At 35.2% G+C, this 21,531-nt stretch overlaps 1 protein-coding gene across 1 annotated transcript in view; it reads right to left on the minus strand.

Annotated features, from left to right (window-relative positions):
* SEC23B (SEC23 homolog B, COPII coat complex component) overlaps positions 1–20,230 on the minus strand; it is a 32,642-nt gene extending 12,412 nt beyond the window's left edge. The window contains 14 exon segments of the mRNA XM_074287759.1: positions 471–624; positions 1,275–1,381; positions 2,701–2,790; positions 4,737–4,817; positions 6,475–6,598; positions 8,884–8,999; positions 9,722–9,880; positions 11,099–11,243; positions 12,468–12,553; positions 12,648–12,884; positions 14,550–14,636; positions 15,692–15,749; positions 16,590–16,813; positions 20,106–20,230. Coding sequence (XP_074143860.1) covers positions 471–624; positions 1,275–1,381; positions 2,701–2,790; positions 4,737–4,817; positions 6,475–6,598; positions 8,884–8,999; positions 9,722–9,880; positions 11,099–11,243; positions 12,468–12,553; positions 12,648–12,884; positions 14,550–14,636; positions 15,692–15,749; positions 16,590–16,810 — 1,665 coding nt within the window. The 5' untranslated portion in view covers positions 16,811–16,813; positions 20,106–20,230.
* Between the last annotated feature and the right edge of the window lie 1,301 nt (positions 20,231–21,531).

The raw sequence follows: 21,531 nt of genomic DNA on the forward strand, positions 1-21,531 counted from the left end.
CTACCTCAAATTCAAGTTACAAATTAAGTTAATGGCCTTTCTCCTAAAAGTGATGCCCTTTCCCCATCTCTCTCAACAATACCACTTTATTCTCAATCACCCAGGTCTCACCTCAAACTTTTAAATTATTTCTTACTCTTCTTTAACCCCATATAATCAGCCACTAAGCCCTGATTTTTCCCTTTAAAAATTTCCCTGCTTTATTACCCTAGTTCTAATCCTATCAAGTTATGCCTGAATTCCTACAACCTCCCCCCAGCTGATCTGACAAGTTTCTCGTCTTTCTAAAACACTTTGTATACTAGTGTTACTACTATTTCCTATGTTTATACCCTCGAAATTATCTTAAACTCTTTCCACATCCCCCACCTCTCACATCCAGCTAAGTTCTGATTCATTATTAGAGTGTCTTTTTGACACAAACAGTGGTAAAATAAAGAAATAATCAAAATGTAACTGTCCACACCTACCAGTCTGATTAGTTGCCTGTCTAGCCATCGAAGAACATCAGGTCCCTCTTCTGATTCAGCTCTGAACACTCCAAGCCGAGCCATCAATACTGCAGCAGCTTCTTGGTCAAAAGCAGCTTCTATATGCTGGAACTGATTCTGTGCATCTGCCCAACTGGAAATTACAAAATTAATTTAATGGTGTAGCTCTGACTCATATATATATATATATATGAAAAAAAACTTAATAAAAGAATTTATCTTATAACATTTTTTTTTCTCCTCAAAAGCTCAGTTTTTCAAGAACTTGGTCATATTATATCTTTATCTTCAGTAACTATTAAATTTGAAGTTTTATCAGATTTATACATTATCAATTAGCCACGCATCATCCCTGAAGACAGTAACTATTACTTCTATTTTTCTAAAGGAAATATACATAAGTAACCTGTCAAGTATTCTAAAATAATAAGAGGAGAAAACAAGATTAAATTGCAGGTCTCCAAAGTTCTAATAGTGTTCTATCCTCTAAACCGATATTATAAATAAATTAAAAACAATTAACAGTTCATTAAAATGGGTTGATTTAAAACACAGAATAAAATGAAGTAGTGATTTTTATTTGTTAACCTGGTATAATGGTTACAAAGCAAGTGAATGCAGTAGTAATTAACATGGCTTCTTCTGTAGATCAAGTCAAACATGAAAATTTGGCTCAAGACCATTCAGTAGAATTTTAACAATTCATCAATAAATAATAAAACCTTTATTCACAGGAAGAATTATTCAATTAACATAATACAACAACAAATGAGAAAATCTCACCTTCTGGCAACTGTTGTCACTCGGATTCGTCTCTGGGTGCTGGAATGCTGATACTGGGTAACAAACTGAATTGCTCCTCTGCCTCCTTGAGGTACTGGTGCATTGTGCTATGAAAAAAAATGGTGTTAAATTGTTTTGTTACTTTATACCATATCTCTGCCCTGGTACAAATAATCTGCAAGCTGCCCCATTATCACATGCAACACACCATGAATTTTCAGCAAGAAGCTTATAAATATTATGACAAAAGATCATAAAAATAATGTTATCTCAAAGACCATCAAAGTAATTTGCCAGTGTGGAGATTTAAGTTATCTGCTTAATCATGAAGCAAGTCCTAGGAAGCATAAATAAAATTTTGCTTAACTGGAGCCAGAATATATAATTACATTAATAATGATGTACAGGAAAAAGTATCTTAAAGTATCTCCTATTGGGAAAAGATTAAGAAACATGGTAATTTAATAGATATGGCAGCACCTAAAATATGGCTATATTTTCATTTCCTTAGCTCAAAAACTTCAATACATTCAAAACATTTTTTTTTCTGTTCACCTCTGTGATATAGACTAGGGCTTCTTAAACTTTTTTTCATTCACAAACCCTTTTCACATTTTCACATAAATTTTTATATGATCCTAGATAATAAGATATATAAAATAGGTATACAAGTCAAATATTTACTGACAATAAAAATCATAATTTTCCAACTCCCACATTCAGTTATGAGATCCCACGTGGGGTCACGATCCACAATTTAAGAAGCTGGCATCTAGACCTGATTTTACTACAACGGGAAATATGGAATATGGAAATTCCTTCACTGAAGCAGAACAGCAACTTGTCTATGATTTATGGTCTTGGAGAGTTTTCCTAAAACAAGGAGATATTTAAGTGATGTACTGGTGGTCACATAGAGGCACTTTGTGTTAGATATGACCTAATCCCATTGTTCTAATTCCAAGGCTGACCCTCCATTCACTATGCAACACTGTTTCTTGGATCTCTACTGCCTACAGAATAAAAGTCTCAAAACAAAAGAATTCAGACTCTTTATAGTCAGGCCTCAAACTACCCTCTCAGGTTTATTTCCCACTAATTAATCTCAAAAGGAATGGCTATACATTTCCCTTTGTTCATGATATTCCCTTCCCTTAGAAAGGTTTCCCTTTACCTATCAAATCTTACCTGTATTCCAAGGATCAGCTCAAATGCTATCTGCTCTATCTTCTCACTCTCCTCCTTTGGGCCAACAAAGCATTCTCTTTGTACCATCCTTACAGAATTCATATGCTATCTTCTATCAGACTGTCTGCTCAAGCTTCTTCCCTAGGCTCTCAAAAATGGCATTTCTCACAGCACCTGGTACGGTTCCTTGCACACACCATAAAGAATAAGACAAAAAAAAAAAAAGAATAAGACTGACCTGATTAACTACTTCAAAGTAGATGCCGAGAGTTGTCGTGGGATCCAGACTACAGATTTTCCACTGACTAGTACCACTAATGCCATATTCCTAAAAGAAGAGGAACAAAAATTAAAGGTACTTAACTGCTAATGAAAAAAGTTTATTAGAGTATTACTTTTAGAACTATCTTTCCAGATAAGTTTCAATGCAACAGAACTATAACTTGTTTAATAAGGCATAAAATTATAAATTTTAGTTTGTGCTATTTTAAAATTAATATATCTCAAGAGAAATTGGGACCAATTCTCATCATATTACTTAAAAAGATACAAGTGACAAACTAAATTGAGGGGAACTTAAAGGAATCAAGTCTGGTAGTAAATGCAATGAATAAGGATTATGAGAGAGCTATTTAATTCTTTTCTGGATTTACTTTCTTGATATATACATATGTACTTAAGAAAAAGTTAAGCGTACTGACTATATGAAAACGAACTGTAAATAAAATTTTTCCATAGAAAAATTTGCACTTTTCAAAAGCATATGATTTCTTTAGACTTTTAGTAACAAATGCAAAAATGCCTATTTACAGTACAATGCTTGCTTTCACAGTTGTAAATTCAGAGAATATAAGATTAGAATTTGAACTCTTTAGAAAGAGGAAAATATTCATTTGACCAAAGGATAAAAATACTACATTTACTATTCTAGAGCAAAATATTTCTAGCATCTAAAGAAAGTGGCAAAATCCAAACCAACATTTAGTATTATTCTTACTAATTCATCTCATGATGTTGTGCCAGTTCCCTAAATTGTTCTGCCTCAATGCCCCTGGTTGCAAACCCCCTCCCCCTTCCTCACCATTAGGACTGAGATAATTAGGGCTGTAGAGATCTAGCCACTCTGACATTCCAAAAGAGTCATAAAACTCCAGATGTCCTATCTCAGATACCTAATTGGTATCCTCTATCTCTAAGTTAAACATTGGGAAATTCCCGATGTTCACCAGTGTTTGGACTCCACTCCTTTCTCCCTGATTTTGAAGCCATGTTTATAAAAATTATTGGAATCTCACATTCTTTGAGACAAAACTCTGATTTAGCCCTGGGACCAAATTGGATGCTTTGGTCCCAGAAAATCTCTCCCTTTCAGAAATCCAAATAAAATATTAAAAACTCTTTAATCTCTATCTTGTCTCAGTTTCTCCAGCATTACAATGAAAATGTTGAGTATTATTCTTTAGAGATCAGAAAAAGGCAAGTAAGCTGAAGTAAGGGGACATGAACTATGTATGGCTATCAACCACCAAAATCTTATCTGCTCACATTGCCTATTCTCTGGGAGAAGTTAAGAAGCAGGGCTAACCTTGTTAGCAAAACTGCAAAGCTAGTAAAGTTTGTTCTTGGGAATCAGTCCTACTATTTATCACTGCAGAGGTATATAGGTCTCATGGTCCTCTGTGACTATATAAAGCAGTATCATGTACAAGTACACAGTGCCTGACCTCTCATAGGGTCATTGTGAGGAAAGTCTTTTGAGAAGCTTTAAGTCTCTTCTTTGAACTCCAGGCATAACCTGGGTTTTCCCGCTTAGAAAAAAAGGGGCAGGCTAACAGTATCTGACTTCTTCCACTAAGTTAACATTAAATATTTGTTTGAAGCTCAATCTTGATGGTCTGTTGTTACCAAAACACAACTAAGCCTCTTAGGCAGCATGGACTTTCCACACAACAGAACTCAAGTATCACTTAAATCAGTTCTTCAAAGAAGCAAAACAATAAGCCATCAATACAAAAAAAGAAAATAAGCACTTTGAAGCCAAGTTCTCTCTCAAGTGTCTTTAATTTCATAATGAGTAGGAAAAAAAAGTTGTTTCCTCTTAGGGACATTGCCTAAATGCAAGCTTGAAGTTTATGGTCTATCAGAATAACAAAAAAATTCTATTAGGAACAAATCCTTCCTACCTAAAGAAATATAAAACAATAATTTAATGCACTGCCATCAGAACTGATAATTTTCCAACTTCTCTGAAATGAAGAAAAAAATTCTACTCACATTTTCTGACACACATGGCCCTTTCACGTTTAGAGATATACATGGACCAATTGCTCCTGAAATCTTTAATTCTCGAGAAGTCTAAAACACAATTACAGAATACAAAATGTAAAATTGAGAATCACATTCATCCCACAAACCCAATAAAGTTTGTCAGAAAAAATTCAAAAGCATGTTCTCTACAGAAAAAAAAATCATATGCAATTATATATAACTTTTGTTGCAGATCTCTGCAGGATAACTGTTATTTGATTAAAATGTAATTAATTCCCTCTATGAATTGTATATAAATTATGTTAAAAATAACTTATATATCCAAAGTATGACTGCTGTCAGCATCTGTTAAATTTAATTCAACTGTCTTAAGGCAGCAAAGGTGGCACAGTAGAGAGAGTACTGGGCCTGAGTCAGAAAGCTCTGAATTGATTCTGATTCAGATCCTTACTAACTGTATTATCAAATGCAAGTTACTTAACCTCTGTCTGCCTCACTTCATCTTTTTTTTTTTTTTTTAAATTAATAGTTTTTATTTACCAGATATTTGCATGGGTAATTTTACAACACTGACAATTACCAAACCATTTGTTCCAATTTTTCCCCTCCTTCCCCCCCCCGCCCAGATGGCAGGTCAATCAATACATGTTAAATATGTTAGTCACTTCATCTTTAAAGTGGGGATAATTATAGTATGTATCTCCAAAACTGGGTGTGAGAATCAAATGAAATATTTGTAAAGTATTTTGCAAATTGTACATCATATAAATGTGAACTGTTGTTGCATATGGTATTTTATCACTATTCTTGGAATAATGAGTAACTATTTTTTCAACTCATATTGCAGAAAAATTCATACAACAAAATTTTAAGTTTAGCTATCAAATTTAACATTAGAATTTAGCAATTAAGAGAAAGCAACAGAAACATGGTACCAGACTATGCAAAATTTGTCTGAAAAACTTGTAGGTTGGCTAACTAAAGAGAATTTACCTTCCACAGTCTAAGTTTTCTCATCTAAAACATGGTCATGATAATAACTATGTCTTAAGAATGATAATTAGGAATATTCTTTGTAAACCTTATAGCATATATAAATGTGAGATACTAAATTATATATAGTTCTCAATTGTCACCTGCAATATTCAACTCTGTTTTGCAACATCCCCTTTTTTTTACTTTTTCTTGATATCAGGGTCATCCTCATGACCATCAATGAACTGTAACATGTAATACCCATTTGCACTACAATGAAATGTTCCAGAGTACTATATTCCTCTAGGCTGTATTAGTTTTTCTCTGTATACTTGGACACTGAACACCAAGTATGTTTTCATCTAATACTATGGGTGAATATACCTTCTCCTTAACTGGCCTCTTCTTCTGCTTTCCCATACCCATGATCTGAAAATATGGTAAGGTAGAACTTGAGGTGGCCTGCTCTGTGTCTAAGAAATGAATGATTAAAATGGAATTAAAATTTCACAGGGGCTACTTTTTAAAGCTCTTTATAACCTTTTCCCATTTACCAGAAGATTGGCATATATATTCAAACTACCAGAAATAAGATAACTGAAATAAGTAGAACATTATTATATTTACATTCCTTATTTCTTTCTGGTACAAGTACCATGATACTCTCCTGTGCACTTATGTAATCTGATGGTATAATAAGTGCTAATATTCATAACACTAAAAAAAATAATAATAAATGGGGCAGGAGGAGAAGACTTTCATATCTTACCTTAACATCCAAAGTAGCACCAAATGCCATTCGAAAATCTCCATTGAAGTCTTTACTAAAAACTCTTTGGAAGGTCTGCTTGAAGAGAGATGTATTGAAGGAATCTCCCATGACCATATGACCACTAGGAATTTTAAAAGGAAGAAGAAAGGTTTGTTTCTTTCTTTCTTGTGTTTTTCCCCCTTTGGGTCTAATTTTTCTTGTACAAAATCACAAATATAGAAATATTTTAAAAGGACTGCACATATTTAATCTCTGTCAGATTGATACTTTTCTTGGTAAGGGGAGAGAGGAAGAAAAATTTGGAACAGTCTTGCAAAAATGAATGTTAAAGACTCTCTTTACATGTATTTAGCCAACAAAAAATTCTATTGAAAAATTTTTTAAATGAACATATATTTGGAAAAATAAAATATTATTGAGGAAAAAATGAAGAGCAGCATGCTCTCAAAAAAACATAGATAGGCTTACATGAACTGAAGCAAAGTGAAATGTACAGAACCAGAAAAACATTTTACACAGTAAACAGCAAAATTGTATGATAATTTACTATGAATAACTTAATTATTCTCAACAATACAATGATCCAAAACAATTCTTCAGAACTTATGATGAAAGGTTCTATATAGGGGGCAGCTAGGTGGCACAGTGGATAGAGCACCAGCCTTGAATTCAGGAGGACCGGAGTTCAAATATGGTCTCAGACACTTAACACTTTCTAGCTGTGTGACTCTGGGCAAGTCACTTAACCCCAGCCTCAACCAAAAAAAAAAAAAAAAAAGGTTCTGTCCATCTCTAAAGAACGAACTATGGAGCCTGAATGTAGATCAAATATACTTTTTCTTTATTTTTCTTGGTGTTTTTTTGGTCTGTCTTTTCTTTCCACAGAATGACTTACATAGAAATTTATTTTGCATGACTACACACCTAATAATCTATGTCAAACTGGTTGCCTTTTCAATGGAGAGGGAGCACAAGGAAGGAGAAAATTTAGGGGGTAAAAAGCAATGTTAAAACTTTTTCATGAAATTATGGAAAAAATAAAATATTAAATTTTTTTAAAAATGTCAACCTAAATTTGGTGGGCTTCATCACAAAATAAAGCTGATAAGCCATAGGGTGAGGAGTGTTTTGATCATGTTATCAATTGCAATATGCCTCAGTAAAAGAGTACCAACAGAATGAAACCAAATTTTCTTAAGTATTAAAGTTGCAAATATTAAGCAAAATCAACCAATATGTTCCCTTACTTCTCTCGAAAGGTGAAAAGTATGTTTCCACTCATTTGCTAAAATCTTTGATTCAGCAGCTAATAAAGTAATTAATTGAGTGGCCATTTTCAGAATGTTTAAATAGGAATCAATCTAAAATTAGGTTGTCCAGGACAGATTTTTAGAAGCTTAAGTCCAAAATTAAGTGAATTTAATTTTCTTCCACCATGAATCAAGATATATCTATAATATACACCCATAATATATACATACATGTATGTGCATATGTACATAATATGTATTTGTACACGTGTGTAACTTAAAGTTTTTATTGTCAATATTCCTTTTTTGTGTCATGCAATTTAGCAAATGAACAGTGATCTGCTGAGCAATAGTATGGTTCATTCTGTAGTCTAAGTAAATACTGAGTGAAAAGAACAGCTTTCAAAGAAAAAAATACAAAAGGAAAATAGTTCTTAAAGCACTGTTTTGAAATTTAACATAATACTGTTATAGTACGTATTGGTCAACCTGCCATCTGGTGGAGGGGGTGGGGGGAAGGAGGGGAAAAATTGGAACAAAAGGCTTGGCAATTGTCAATGCTGTAAAATTACCCATGCATATATCTTGTAAATAAAAAGCTAAAAAATTAAAAATTAAAAAAATAAATAAAAATAAATAAATAAAATAAATTTAAACATAAAATAAATAAATAAATAGATGATGATGCTGTTATAGTGATAATTAATGTTTATATAGAACTTATTATGTGCCAGACTCAATGCTAAATGTTTTATGATTTTTATCTCATTCCCCTCCCCATCTTCCACCCTTCACTCCCCCCACTCCCTGCCCTTGGCTTGCCCAGGATTACACAGTTACTAAGAGTTAAGTGAGTCTGGATTTGAACTCTGGTCCTACTGACCACAGGGCCAGTGCTCTATCCACTGTACCATCTAGCTGCCACCTTATTATCTCATTTGATCGTCACAAAAATATCATCCCATTTTAAAAATGAAAAACCTAAAACAAACAGAGGGGTTAGGTGACTTGGCCAGAGTAAAAAAAAAAAAAAAAAATTAGATGCCATGTAACACTGTATCTAGGATTTAAAATTCTATCCCTAATTAAACAGGGTTTATCTTCTATTTCTCTTCCCTCAACAAAACTTTTCTTCTCCCATAGTATGTTCACTTACCCAGTAAGATTTGCACAACACTTCATCTCCTGAAGACCAGTTTGATCAAGAGCACAGGCATAAATATCAATGCAGTGACCATTTGTAGCAGTACGATTAGCGAGCATTTCATAATGCTGCAACAAAGAGAAAAGCTGTTTCAAATCACATTACCAACATATTTCCTTACATTCTTTTATGTTTCTTGATTCTCCTAAGGGGAATAAAATTCAAATTTGTATTTAACTGTGAAAAAGATATTTGTTTTATCCTTAAAATAATAAATATTAGGGGCAGATAGGTGGTGCAGTGGAGAGAGCACCAACCTTGAATTCAGGAGGCCCCTAGTTCAAATCTGTCTCAGACACTTAACACTTCCTAGCTGTGTGACCTTGGGCAAGTCACTTAACCCCAGCCTCAGGGGGGGGGAATAAAGAAAGAAAGAAAAGAAAAGAATAAACATTAATTCTTCAGAAAAGCAACTTACAAACCTCCATTTAATGACATTTTACATTAACTAGAGTACAAATTAGAAAATTGATTAAATGTGGCCAAAATCAATAAAATCATCAATCATTAGTCAATTATTATCAGCCAAATATTTATGGATACTCTTCATGGACAATGAGAATAGAAAGTTGTGCTTGAAATAACTTGCAGAATGAGTGCAAGATTATTTATTAAAAGTGAAGAACCCCATCATAGATCTCTGAATTCCATCTTCCAAGCCCCCAGGGACAACACACATTGATCCTTCTCAAATGACAACATGGACCAAGTACAACAGTTTCTATGATTTGTAGCTATAATATGGATTTGTTAATAGGTAAACTACCAGTGTTTTCTTTCAAGTACTCACTTTGGTTGCTTTTTTCATAAAACGCGCGTTGTCTTTCTCTATGTCATGCCAGGAACGAATAGGAACCTTCAATTCATCTCCAACTACCATGCCTGGTCCTTGAGTAGGTGGACCTCCAGTAAACAACATAATTCTTGCTCCAGTATTTGGAAAAGTGCCCTAAGGATATTAGTTATATTGTTTTAGAAACATACAGATTAGGAAAATATGGTTTACCAGTTTTCCCAAGAAAATCTGAATGAATTTTCCTCTACATTTATAAATATTAAGATTTTTCCAATGCTAAATGAAGTGAGTAGAACAAGGAGAACACTGTACACAGTAATAGCAAGATTATATGATGATCAATTCTGATGGACATGACTCTTTTTCAACAATGCGGTAAATCAGTCCAGTTCCAATGGTCTTATATGAAAAGGGGTAGAACTCTAGAGAAGTATACTTGAAACAAAGATACTTACACCAAGGTGTTAACTTAGTAGAATTGATGATATAATGATTCTCTAATTTACATATACTCAGTACTTAGCATAGTAATGTAATAGTTCTACAATTGATGTAATTATAATAGGGTATTTAAGGGCTGAGAGAACTGGGGACAGAGTCAGACTGAGTTAGACTATGACAAAGTCAGACTGCTGGAGAAAACTGGGTCAGACTGGGACTGGATCAGATTCCTTTTTTGTGAAGGAGACAATAAAGACGTTAGACTAGTCCTGTCCATCCTGTTGGTGACTATCTTGCTGAGACCAAGGCCCATCCAGAGGACCTCCAAAAAGCTAGCCCAGACATTACACTTGTAATGAAAAGAGCTTCTGCACTACAGATTGTGGAGATTGAGTGTGGACCACAATATATTTTCACCTTTTTTCTTGTTACTTGTTTTTGTTTTCTTTCTCATTTTTTTCCTTTTTGATCTTATTTTTCTTGTGCAGCATGATAATTATGGAATTGCACATGTTTAACATTGGATTACTTGATGTCTAGGGGAGAGGGTGGTGGAAGGAAGGAGAAAAAAATTTGGAACAAGATTTTGCAAGAGAGAGTGTTGAAAATTATGCATATGTTTTGAAAATAAAATTTAACAAGATAAAGATTAAAAAAAAAGAAAATATTTTCCATTCAGCAAGGCATATATTCTTCCAGTTCAAACCTTGGACCAACTTGCCAGCATTTCCTATGACCCACTTCTCTTACCAGCCCCTCTCTGTTTCTCACTAAGTAACGGTACACTCAAATGTGAGGTAATAATGAATTAATACTTCCAAATAAACTAAACTACTAATTAACTAAAAACACTACCAAACACCAACCAAAACTACCAACATTGTTTGAATCACTGTTTCATTTAAGAAGTCACAGAAAAATCTAAATTACCTCCAATAAGCCAACAGCAATAGACAAAGCAACACCCGTAGATCGCAAAGGTCTTTTTCCTTGAGTTACTGGCCATGGGTCCCTTTGTAGTTCCCCAAGAAGATCTGTCAGGTTCATGTCAATCTTATGAACTGGCTGCAGAAACCTACAAGATTTCAAATGAGCCCATCAGTATCAATTTAAAAGCATTCTGGTCTTAAAAGCATGAACAGTAACAAACCTCTGTTCAACCTTAAATAGTGAATAATTTTTAATAATATGCCTCTCCAAGGAATTCAACAGAATGATTTATTTATATATACTTCCCAAAACATATCATTCATAAATCTCATTCTCCATACTCAAATTAAGCATTCTTTTTTTTGTTTGTTTTTGCTGAGGCAATTGGGGTTAAGTGACTTGTCCAGGGTCACACAGCTAGGAAGTGTTAACTGAGACCAGATTTGAACTGGGTCCTCCTGATTTCAGGGCTGGTGCTCTATCTACTGTGCCACCTAGCTGCTCCATGCATTCTTTTCAAAACTAAAAACTATCCTAATATGAAGGTTCCATTGCTAGGCATATAACTCAAGGAAGTTAAGGAAAAATACGATAAGTATTTATATTTATAAAAGATAGATATGCTAAGATTATATAGTAGCACTTTTTGGGATAGTGAAGAATATTGGCAATGACTACCAATTGAGGAGTGGCTAAACAACTTCTAAAACTTGAATTTAAGGGAATAATAAATACAATGATTACAGAGCAGCAAGTTTAGACATATAACATGAAACAAAGTAAAGAAAGCAGAATTGAGAAAATAATATGGATGACAAAATTAATAGAAATGGAAAGAACAACAAAACAATTGAAACTTAATGTTGTGAAATTATAATGTCCAAGCTTAACTTCAAAGAAGAGATATGAAAAGAAATATTCACCCCTTCTTTGCAGAGGTAGAGATACTATACATAGGAATACTGAAGATGTCAGATTTTTCATAGTAAGATTTTTTTAAACTGGAGGAGTTTTTGCATTCTTTATAATAAGGGATGACTATGGGAGCAGGGAAAAGAACTGATAAACTGGGATAAAATAAATTAATAAAAATGTTTGTTTTTTTTAAAAAATCCAAACCTTTATACACACACACACATATATATGTATGGAAATCTGATATTAAAATCTAAAAATAATGGATTAAAAAGCACTTAAAAATTTTTATAGGTTCAGGATATAAGTTCTCACTGCCTTCTAAAAAAATGTCAAAAATATAACTTGGAAATTTAATTTATAGGCTCAAATCTTTATTTTTCAGAAAAGAAAAGAGATTTGGCAACACTTTAAATTTTCTTTTACTGTGGGTCAAATAACAATCTGACCTTACCTGCTTGAAATAAAAGGTTGTCCCTGTGGCTGAACAGATCTTGTTTGCTGAGCAGACATAGCTGGTTTAGTAAGGCCTAACATATCCTAATAACAAGAGAAGAAACAACTCAGTTTACAAAATATTTTAAATCTTGGAAAAGTTTCTAATGTTCTGAGTTTTCACATCCAAGAAACAAACCTGTATTTGTTTTGCAGTCAAATCCTTGGTTCCTCGAAAGACATAGCTTTTTGAGATTCCTTCACAGCTCAACTCATGAACCTGCACCATTCTACCAAAAGTGATTAGACCCACCAAAGCATCTGGAGGAAGAAGGCTCAAGGACATCTGTAGAGACTCTTTTAGAGCTTGAAGGTCTTCTTCTTCCAGACAAGTATCAACCACATAGAGAAAAATCAAGGGTGTCTGAGGTCCTCGCTTAAGAAGAAAGAACATAACATAAGAAACTTTAAATAAATTATCTACTCCTCTCCCCCTAAAAAGAAAAGGTCTTGAAATCTATTTCTAATTGCAATTAAAACTATTCCCTAATCTAATACTTTAACTTTATATTATCATTAGTATTACTTTCAATAAACAAAGAAAATTGAAAAAAAAAAAAAAATCTAGCAAGGGAAAGCAACATGTTTTCCTCTTGTTTTGTACGAGCCAGAAAAAAATCATCCTAGAATAGCGTATATGAAAATTATTGTAGCAGGAAGTCTAGCATTCTCCCTAACATTAGATCCTTTTCTTAAAGCAGTGTGGAGGCAGGAAATAGCTAGAAGCTATTAGATTTAGAAGTCTACACGAAAGATTTGGGGGGGGGAGGGGAAGAGAGCAGAAATCAGAATGATTTGTCTCAAACTACTAATGCTAAAAGTAAACTATAAGCAATAATGGTAACTTAATCTTGGTATTCACTTAATATGAACTCTCATATCCAGTGATGACATGAGATTGATTCGAACATAATGGAATTATTAAATCAATTAAGAGTATAATATCAAGCTGACCATTATGACCAAATAAAAGCAATTAACAGTTGGAAGGGACCCTCAAAAGCACCTAGGATTCTTAAGCTGGGGTCCTTAATTTTTAAAAAAAATTTCTGATAACCATTTTTCATACTAACTAGTTTCAAAACGTCTATGATCCTATACATCTAAATTGCTTGCATTTGTACACCTGCATAAATACAAATGTTATTCTATGAAGGCTTAGAAAAGGGGTCAATGACACAAAAAGACTAAGGACCCTGATCCAGTCAAGCCCCTTTTCCTTTATTTATAATTAAGGAAAGTAAAGCTCAGAGAGGTAGGGGTGATGTGTCCGAAGTCACACAGGGAGTAAGTCACAGAGCTCAGGCTGAACATAGGTCATCTCACTCCAGATTCACACCACAATGGAGGCTGACTTTACCAATATAAAGGGAAGTAGAAGGGGACCAGAAATTTACTCAGCACCCACAATTTCTTTCTAATAAAATGAATCTGCTTGATGTTTAACCTGCTTGGAAACTAGGATATCAGAAAAGTCTCACAGTTTTCTTTAAGAGTTCTATGTTTCTTATTCTATGTTACTGAAGAAATTCCTTTACTAGAAATGTTCATGATTATCATTCAATCTAAAGAGTCTGAGCTTTACTATCACAACTTAAAATCATTTTTTAAAGTTCAATGACAAACTTTATAAAAAAGCCAGATTCAAAGTGAATTCATTTTTGTATTACAAAAATTCAAAGATCCCAATCTATTAAAAAATAAATAAAAATAGAATATTATCATTAATATTTATTCTTGAAGGGAAAGATTACATAAGCCATATGATTACCAAGTTAAACATCAAAGCTAGAATTTAAAAAACAAACAAACATAGATTTCAGTCTATCTGGGAACCATGCTAATTTCATGGCCTAAAGCTGGGATCAACACCATTTCTCCCAAGACTTAAAAACTTATGTGTTTTGACTCTCATAAAAACCTTCTAATACTACTGCCTTTCTCTTGTAGTTCTGACTAGTAAGAAAAGCAAAAGATTCAAAATACACACACACAATAAGAGAATCTCTAGAACACTGTTAAAGTAATACTAACAAATTACCTGTACTATGTACTCAATTGTGGAAAATTGGGGCATCAATTCTGCAGGTTGATTCATTTCGGATATGCCTGCATATGCTGGAGGGAACTAAAAAGAAAATCATTCTAAGGTATTTCTAAAGAAAAAAATTAAAATTATAAAGCTGCTCAATTGTATAATACAAAACAATTTAAATCATAAATAACTATAAACATATTTAAGCTAATTTCCAAACTCCACTTATTTTCTTATCTTATCTAGTTTTATATTTTTCCACTGATAAAAATGTCAATGCACATACTGAACTTCTGGCTCCTATTCTTCCTTTTATTTTATATTTTCCCTTCTTAACTATCACATTACATTAATATCCCAATTTGTTAACCCATTCTGAAAACAGACCCTGCCCCCTCCCCCTGGTTTTTATGTTATAAAACTCTAGTACACACTCAGATTTGCGCTTCAAAAATATTAAGTTCTCAGTATTATCACCAATAAAAAGCATGTACCTATTTTCTGCATTCCTGCCAGGACTAAACTTAGTGATTATTGTGTATTCTTTCCAATTGTGTAAGCACAAGTTGTTTTCAAATCAACCTTTGTTCTAAAAATTTAGAAGTAGCACATATGTCAAGTTGCTCATCTGCAATGTATGTATCTTCTTTTCTTTAGAAAGAGAAAATGTATCTAGGACCTTAGTTCAGAAGCTATAAATTGCCCGGGCCACTTATATTTTCTACATATGTGCCTCATCGTTATGTACTTTAACTTTGTGCCCACTTTTCTCCCTCCTAGATTGTGTTTGTAGGAGACTATGCTCCTGATGTTGAGGATGCTTAGTAATGATTATTCTTGGTATGCCATTTGAGTAAATGCCTTTGCTAAAGAACTGGATCTACTGTCTAATTAAAGGCAAGCACACCAAAGGGGAGCTCAAGAGTTAGCCTCTAGGAAGATCAACACCCACAGAGTCATTCTAAAATCCTGGAACAGTCAACATTCTGGAGAACCAATCAAACAATGACAATGTGAACTGAGAGAATGGCTCCTGAAAGGAGTGTCAGATAAGGTTTCTATTATTCCAGCAATCAAGTCTCACAATGTCATGGACATTTATAAAAAACATCTTTTTAGTTGCTTCATTTTAAACATAATTCACTTACCTGATTTCTTTGAAAGCAGAAATTACAGGCCCAAAGCTTAGCTCGATAATCAACCTGACTGTTACAAAAAGAAAATAAAACATTTAAACATATAGTTACTACCTTTAGGGATGGAATACTGACTTGCAAATTTAAGATACATCTCAATATATTGATATTCTTATAATTTACTGAAATGATTTTTTAAAAATTCTGCATAAAATTTCCTAATCAGATATACCAATTCATTATTTAAACATGTCCTTGTCACATCTATGGAAACTACACTTTATTTCACATAAAGACCTATTTGGCTAACTTTCAACCCAAATCTAACAGCTAAGAATCCTATCTATCAAGGTAGTATGCTTCCCAAAAACTCAATACGAGTTACAAAAATTCTTTTAATAATGAATTTTTAAGTGAAAAATGTCCTCCTTGCTGTTCCTCATATGCAACACTTTATCTCCCAACTTTTTGCGTTTGCATTTGCTGTCTCCTAGGTCTGATATTTTCCCTCAACTTCAATTCCAAACTTTCTTCAAAATTCCACTCAAATCCCACCATCTGCAGGTTTTTTTCTTTCTCTCCCTTCACAATGGAGCTTCCCCTCACTGCTTATCCTTTACCTCTAAGACTACGTTCTATGTATTATATGTATTTTGCATGTAGATATTTTCATGTCTCTTCCATTAAAATGTGAATTCCTTGAAAGCAAAGACCATGCTTTTGCCTTTCTTTGTATCCCTAGTGCATAGTATATCCCTATACATAATAAATGCTAATGAATATTTGCTGACTGACTAGAGTTCTGATAAACTATGTTACTCTAACCAGACTACATATTAATCTGTATCACAAAAGTATCACACATATTTTATTCTAATTATCATTTTATCAACATTTTTAAAATTCATACCAAAGTGGATTGAGAACCGCTTTACAAGTTGGCCTGCTACAAAGTACAGGTTCATATTGTACTGGAGGTAAATCTGGACGTTCTTTTAAGGGAGTAAATAGACATGCCAAAGGGACAACCATTCTTGTAGCCTCAAGGCGGCTGGATGGCCATACATTCCAACTGAAACGAATACCATCTTGCTCCTCATTTTGCTGGATAAACTCCAGATATGTTGCCATGGTCTGAAAAGGAACTGACAATAAAATTTTAATATAAACACATTTATCACCAGTAATAAACTAAATTATCACTTATCAATCAGATATAGGCATGTCAATAGTCTTTCCCCTCAGTGATCCCATCTTCTGATTTAGAATTAATATCGTACCTTTTGCTGCACAAAGGGATGTCACTAGTATAAGGAAAGACTAACTCTATTAAATCTAAATATATAAAGTCTTTTGCTATTGATCAAATATTGTATAAATCAGTGTGAAATCCCCCTAAATAAAAACACTGTAACTAATCAGGGCTGAAACTCTGAATAGGTGCACTGGAATCAGACCACAGAGCACTTAAGGCTAATTACCTATTGGACAATACTCTATTAGCATATGCTTGGAAAATTATACTTCTCACTATTTTGTGCTGGCTTGATCTTTTGGTGTATACAGAGAATTGTAGGAGGGATTAGGGGGTGGAACAAAACAAGACAGAGTCACTTTTGCTGTGGACAAGGAGGAGAGGAGGTTGTGGAGAGCTCGTGGAGTTTTTGTCCATCTCCTTTACATCTCCCCCTAAAGACCAAGGACTTTTGCTGATCCTGACTCTGGCTGATGCTTAGGTCAACAGGGAGCTAGCTCAGACTTCACAGAAACATAGCTCTTGTCAACTGTATAGATAAATTCACCAGCTAACGTTATTTTAGCTAGTCCCCCCCAAAAAATATGGAGGTTGAAAAAAATTATAATATTTGACTTATGTAGAAATTCCTTCTTTTTCATCAAATATGTATAACACTGTTTAGAAAACACACTCCTTAGATATATGTGTTATTTTATTATATTATTATATGTTATATAATGATACATATTATAATGATCTCATTTAATTCTAACAGTAACCCCATGGAATCTACTCAGGCTAACTACGGTATCACACGGCCTCAAGAGGTTTGACACAGAGATCATAAAAAAGTGATATAAGGTATACTTTGTAGGATTGGTTTGTATAATTTAAGCTGGATAGCTCAAGATATTTCTAATATTCCTTTGGTCTCTGCTACTTTTCTGGTCATAGAAAAGTTCATATAAGATCTGAGGAGGCAGCTAGGTGGCCTAGTAAGTAGAACCACTGACTCTGGAGTCAAGAAGACCTGAATTCAAATCCATCCTCAGATTGCCTCACAAAAAAAAAAAAAAAAAAAAAAAAAAAAAAAAAAAATCTGATTTTAGCATTTGAAAATAAGGATCGGTCTTTTTGTACAGCAAAACAACTGTTTGGACATGTATGCATATACTGTATTTAATTTATACTCTAACATATTTAACATGTATTGGTCAACCTGCATCTTGAGGGGAAAGGAGAAGAAAAATTAGAACAAAAGGTTTGGCAATTGTCAATGCTGTAAAATTACCCAAGGACATATCTGGTAAATAAAAACTATTAAAAAAAAAAAGAAAGAAAGAAAATCAGGATCGGTGCTTGGTTCTTTGATACTACGTAAGCTAAGTCTTTATATAAATCTGTTATTAGAAAAAGTATCCCCTCCCTTTCTATACTGTATTATTTCGGTTCAATCAGTGTGTGAAAATTGTGTTCCTTTGTGAACTGTACTTCCCTGTTCCATTTCTTCTATGTTGCTAATGTTGAAGTACACACAGAATCTTCTATTTAGTTCTTAATGGTTGTGCCACTGCAGTCTTTGGCCAAAGTGTTAGACTATGTAAGATCTTACTGTTTATTATGTTTACTGTTTTGTTCATTCAGCCTAATTTTTTCAAAGCTGTGTAAATCCCTTTTATGTCTATACATTCTGTTCATAACCAATGTAAGGTAAAAGCCTAAAACAACACAATCTGGCTAATCGGAACCAAATGGATAGACCTCCTAGAAAAAAGGAATTATTGCACCAAGTTAAAGATTGGCAAAGTGGTCTCTAATGGCACTTGCATATAATGAAAAATAAGGCCCAATTTGTCTGAGAAAAGAAAACATCCTGCGGCAGCTACTTAGCTCAGTGGACAGAGCACCAGCCCAGAAGTCAGGAGGACCTGACCTCAAATCTGGCTTCTGACACTTCCTGTCTGTGTGACCCTGGGCAAGTCACTAAGCCCCAAATGCCTCAGGAAAAAAAAAAATCCTAATTAGTTTAAACACCATACTGTAACTACATAAAACTGAAATAACTGGGAAATAGTAAAAGAATAGCGAAAAGACTCCTGGATTCACTCTCTCTTAAATGTAACTTCTGGCAAGTCACTAAGCTTCCCCAGGCCTCATTTTATAGAAGAGGAAACTTCTAGCTCCGGGTAAACATCCCCGGATTGATATTTCCTAAGTAAACGGTACCCTCACTGTTACAATGCAAGCATACACCTCAAACTTGACTTCGAAATGGTCTCAGTTCCTGTTCACCACCTCGGTAACCAGGGTTTCCGCACTGAAATAACACACCCATCACCTTTATTTTTCCACACTGAGATAACACTGCAAATATCACCTCCAGCCTTCAGATAAAAAGAGGTATAAGGAACCCAAACAGTAAAACTAAGCTTTGAAGAAATGTTGGTTGATGAGGAAAAACGACTGTATTCTGACCACACCGTAGTTTGAGCAGACATTAAACTCAGTAATCATTATGTAACGAGTTTAAAATTAAAAGAGGCTTTATAACGCGATCTGATCCTAAGCACCCATTTTAAAGATTAGGAAGCTGGGGCCGAAAGTGGTAAGTGATTTGCTCAAGACCGCGCCAGCAGCTGGAAGCGCGACCTTTCAATGGCACTCTTTCTGCCAACAAAAGTTGTGACTGAAACGCCAAACCGGGAAGATTTAAGCAGGAACGAAAGGACTAGGAGACACTGCCCGAGCAAGTGTACTCTATCACAGCGTGATATTTAACCCTAAAGGCCAGTTCTCCCCCAAACAAGATGCCGACCAAACTGCCCTCCTCCCCCCGGAGAGCGCCGCCGACAACTAAATTCTCTCCGGCCAGGTGCTTTTCCTCCCCCCTCCCAGCTTTCCTGACTCCTCTTCCTCAGAGCAAGCATCTGGAAACTCGGAGGAAAGCTCTGTGAAGCCCTCAGGGTCCCGATCCGCACAGTCCAGCTCCCCAGCCCAGGCAGGACCGGCCAGAACGTCGGGACACACCACGAACCCCGGAGGAAGGAGAGAGAAAGCCTCCGGACAAATCTACGCCCACAAGCTGGGTCAGGCTGCCGGGTCCCCATTGCCCTCAATCCCTCATTCTCCCCAGCTTGGGCTGGGGGACGCCAGACCCCCACTCCCGACCCCGGGCCGCGCCGTTCTCACCCCCTGGTCTCCCTCGCTCCTTTCTTGCCCCAGGCGCGGTAGACCATCAATTTCCAGCGCCTCAATTCCACTCACCTAAGCCAGGCCTTGAACACCCTAAGACGGAAGCGACCGGCAACCGCCCGGGCCCAGCGCCAAGTCCAGCTCAGCTGGACGCCGGTTGGATCCGGAGCCGGAGCGCGTCAGCGCCACGTCGCCCTAGCATCGACCAATCAGAGAAGAGCACCTCCTCCCTTCCAAAAAAGGGAAGAGGAAGAAGGTCGGGCGAAGCCAGGACCGCCACGTTGGGTCAGGGTAAACAGCAGACACAGGAAGTCCGAGTTCTCCTCTAATTCTTTCTCTCCCGTCCCGTCTCCGCCCCCAAGTTCTTCAAGATCCGTCTGCAACCAGTGACCGAATCTGCCCGTCACCTAGAGACTGAGCAAGCTGAATTGATGACATCAGAGCCCCGGAGCTGGGCGGGGCGGACCCGGAGGAACCTGAGGGAGTTCGGCCAGGCGCTGAGGGAGACCCGGCCTCCTCTGCATGGAGGCTACTTCCCAGGGCCCCTTGCCACCGCAGGTCTCGGGACCCACTTTGGTGCTTAAAAAATGAGGGTTTCTATATCAGATGGCGTATCAGATGCCATATCAATCAAATTGCCAAAAAAAACTGAGCTAGAAAAAATAACAAAACTTCTGGAAAAAGTAAAAGGTTAAAGGAATCAATTTAAAAAAAAAAAACAAAGAAAAACTAAACTTATTATAAAGTGGAAGTAATCAAAACCATTTGGACACAATAGTCAGTGACTATTCTATGTTTGACAAACCCAAAGACTCCATCCAGCATCAGGGATAAGAACTCATTATTGACAAAAATTGCAGAGAGCACTGGAAAATGGAATGAGGAAAACTGGGCACTGACCAACACCTATGTAAAGTCAAAATGAGTTCATGATTTAGACTTAAAGGATGATATAAGTAAGTTAGGAGAGCATGGAATAGATTACCCGTCAGATTTTTGGAGGAGAGAATTTATGACAAAAGAAGAACTAGAGAACATTCTGAAATGCAACATGGATAATTTTGGGTTACATTAAATTAAAAAGATTTTGCCGAAACAAAACCTAAGCAGCCAAGATTAAAAGGGAAGCAGAAAGCTGAGAAATTTTTACAATCAGTGTTTCTGATAAAGGCCTCATTTCTAAAATACAGAGAAAACTGAATCAAATTTATAAGAAGTCATTCCCCAGGTAATAAAAGGTCAAAGAATAAGAACAATTTTTAGATGAAGAAATTAAAGCCATCCAAAGTCATATGAAAAAATGCCTTAAAATCACCATAGATTAGAGAAATGCAAGTTAAAATAACTCTGAGGTATCACCTCATACATATCAGATTGGTTAAAATGACAGGAAAAGATAATAATGATGGAGAGGATGTGGAAA

Source organism: Sminthopsis crassicaudata, chromosome 2, assembly GCF_048593235.1.
Source record: "Sminthopsis crassicaudata isolate SCR6 chromosome 2, ASM4859323v1, whole genome shotgun sequence".
Lineage (NCBI taxonomy): Eukaryota > Metazoa > Chordata > Mammalia > Dasyuromorphia > Dasyuridae > Sminthopsis > Sminthopsis crassicaudata.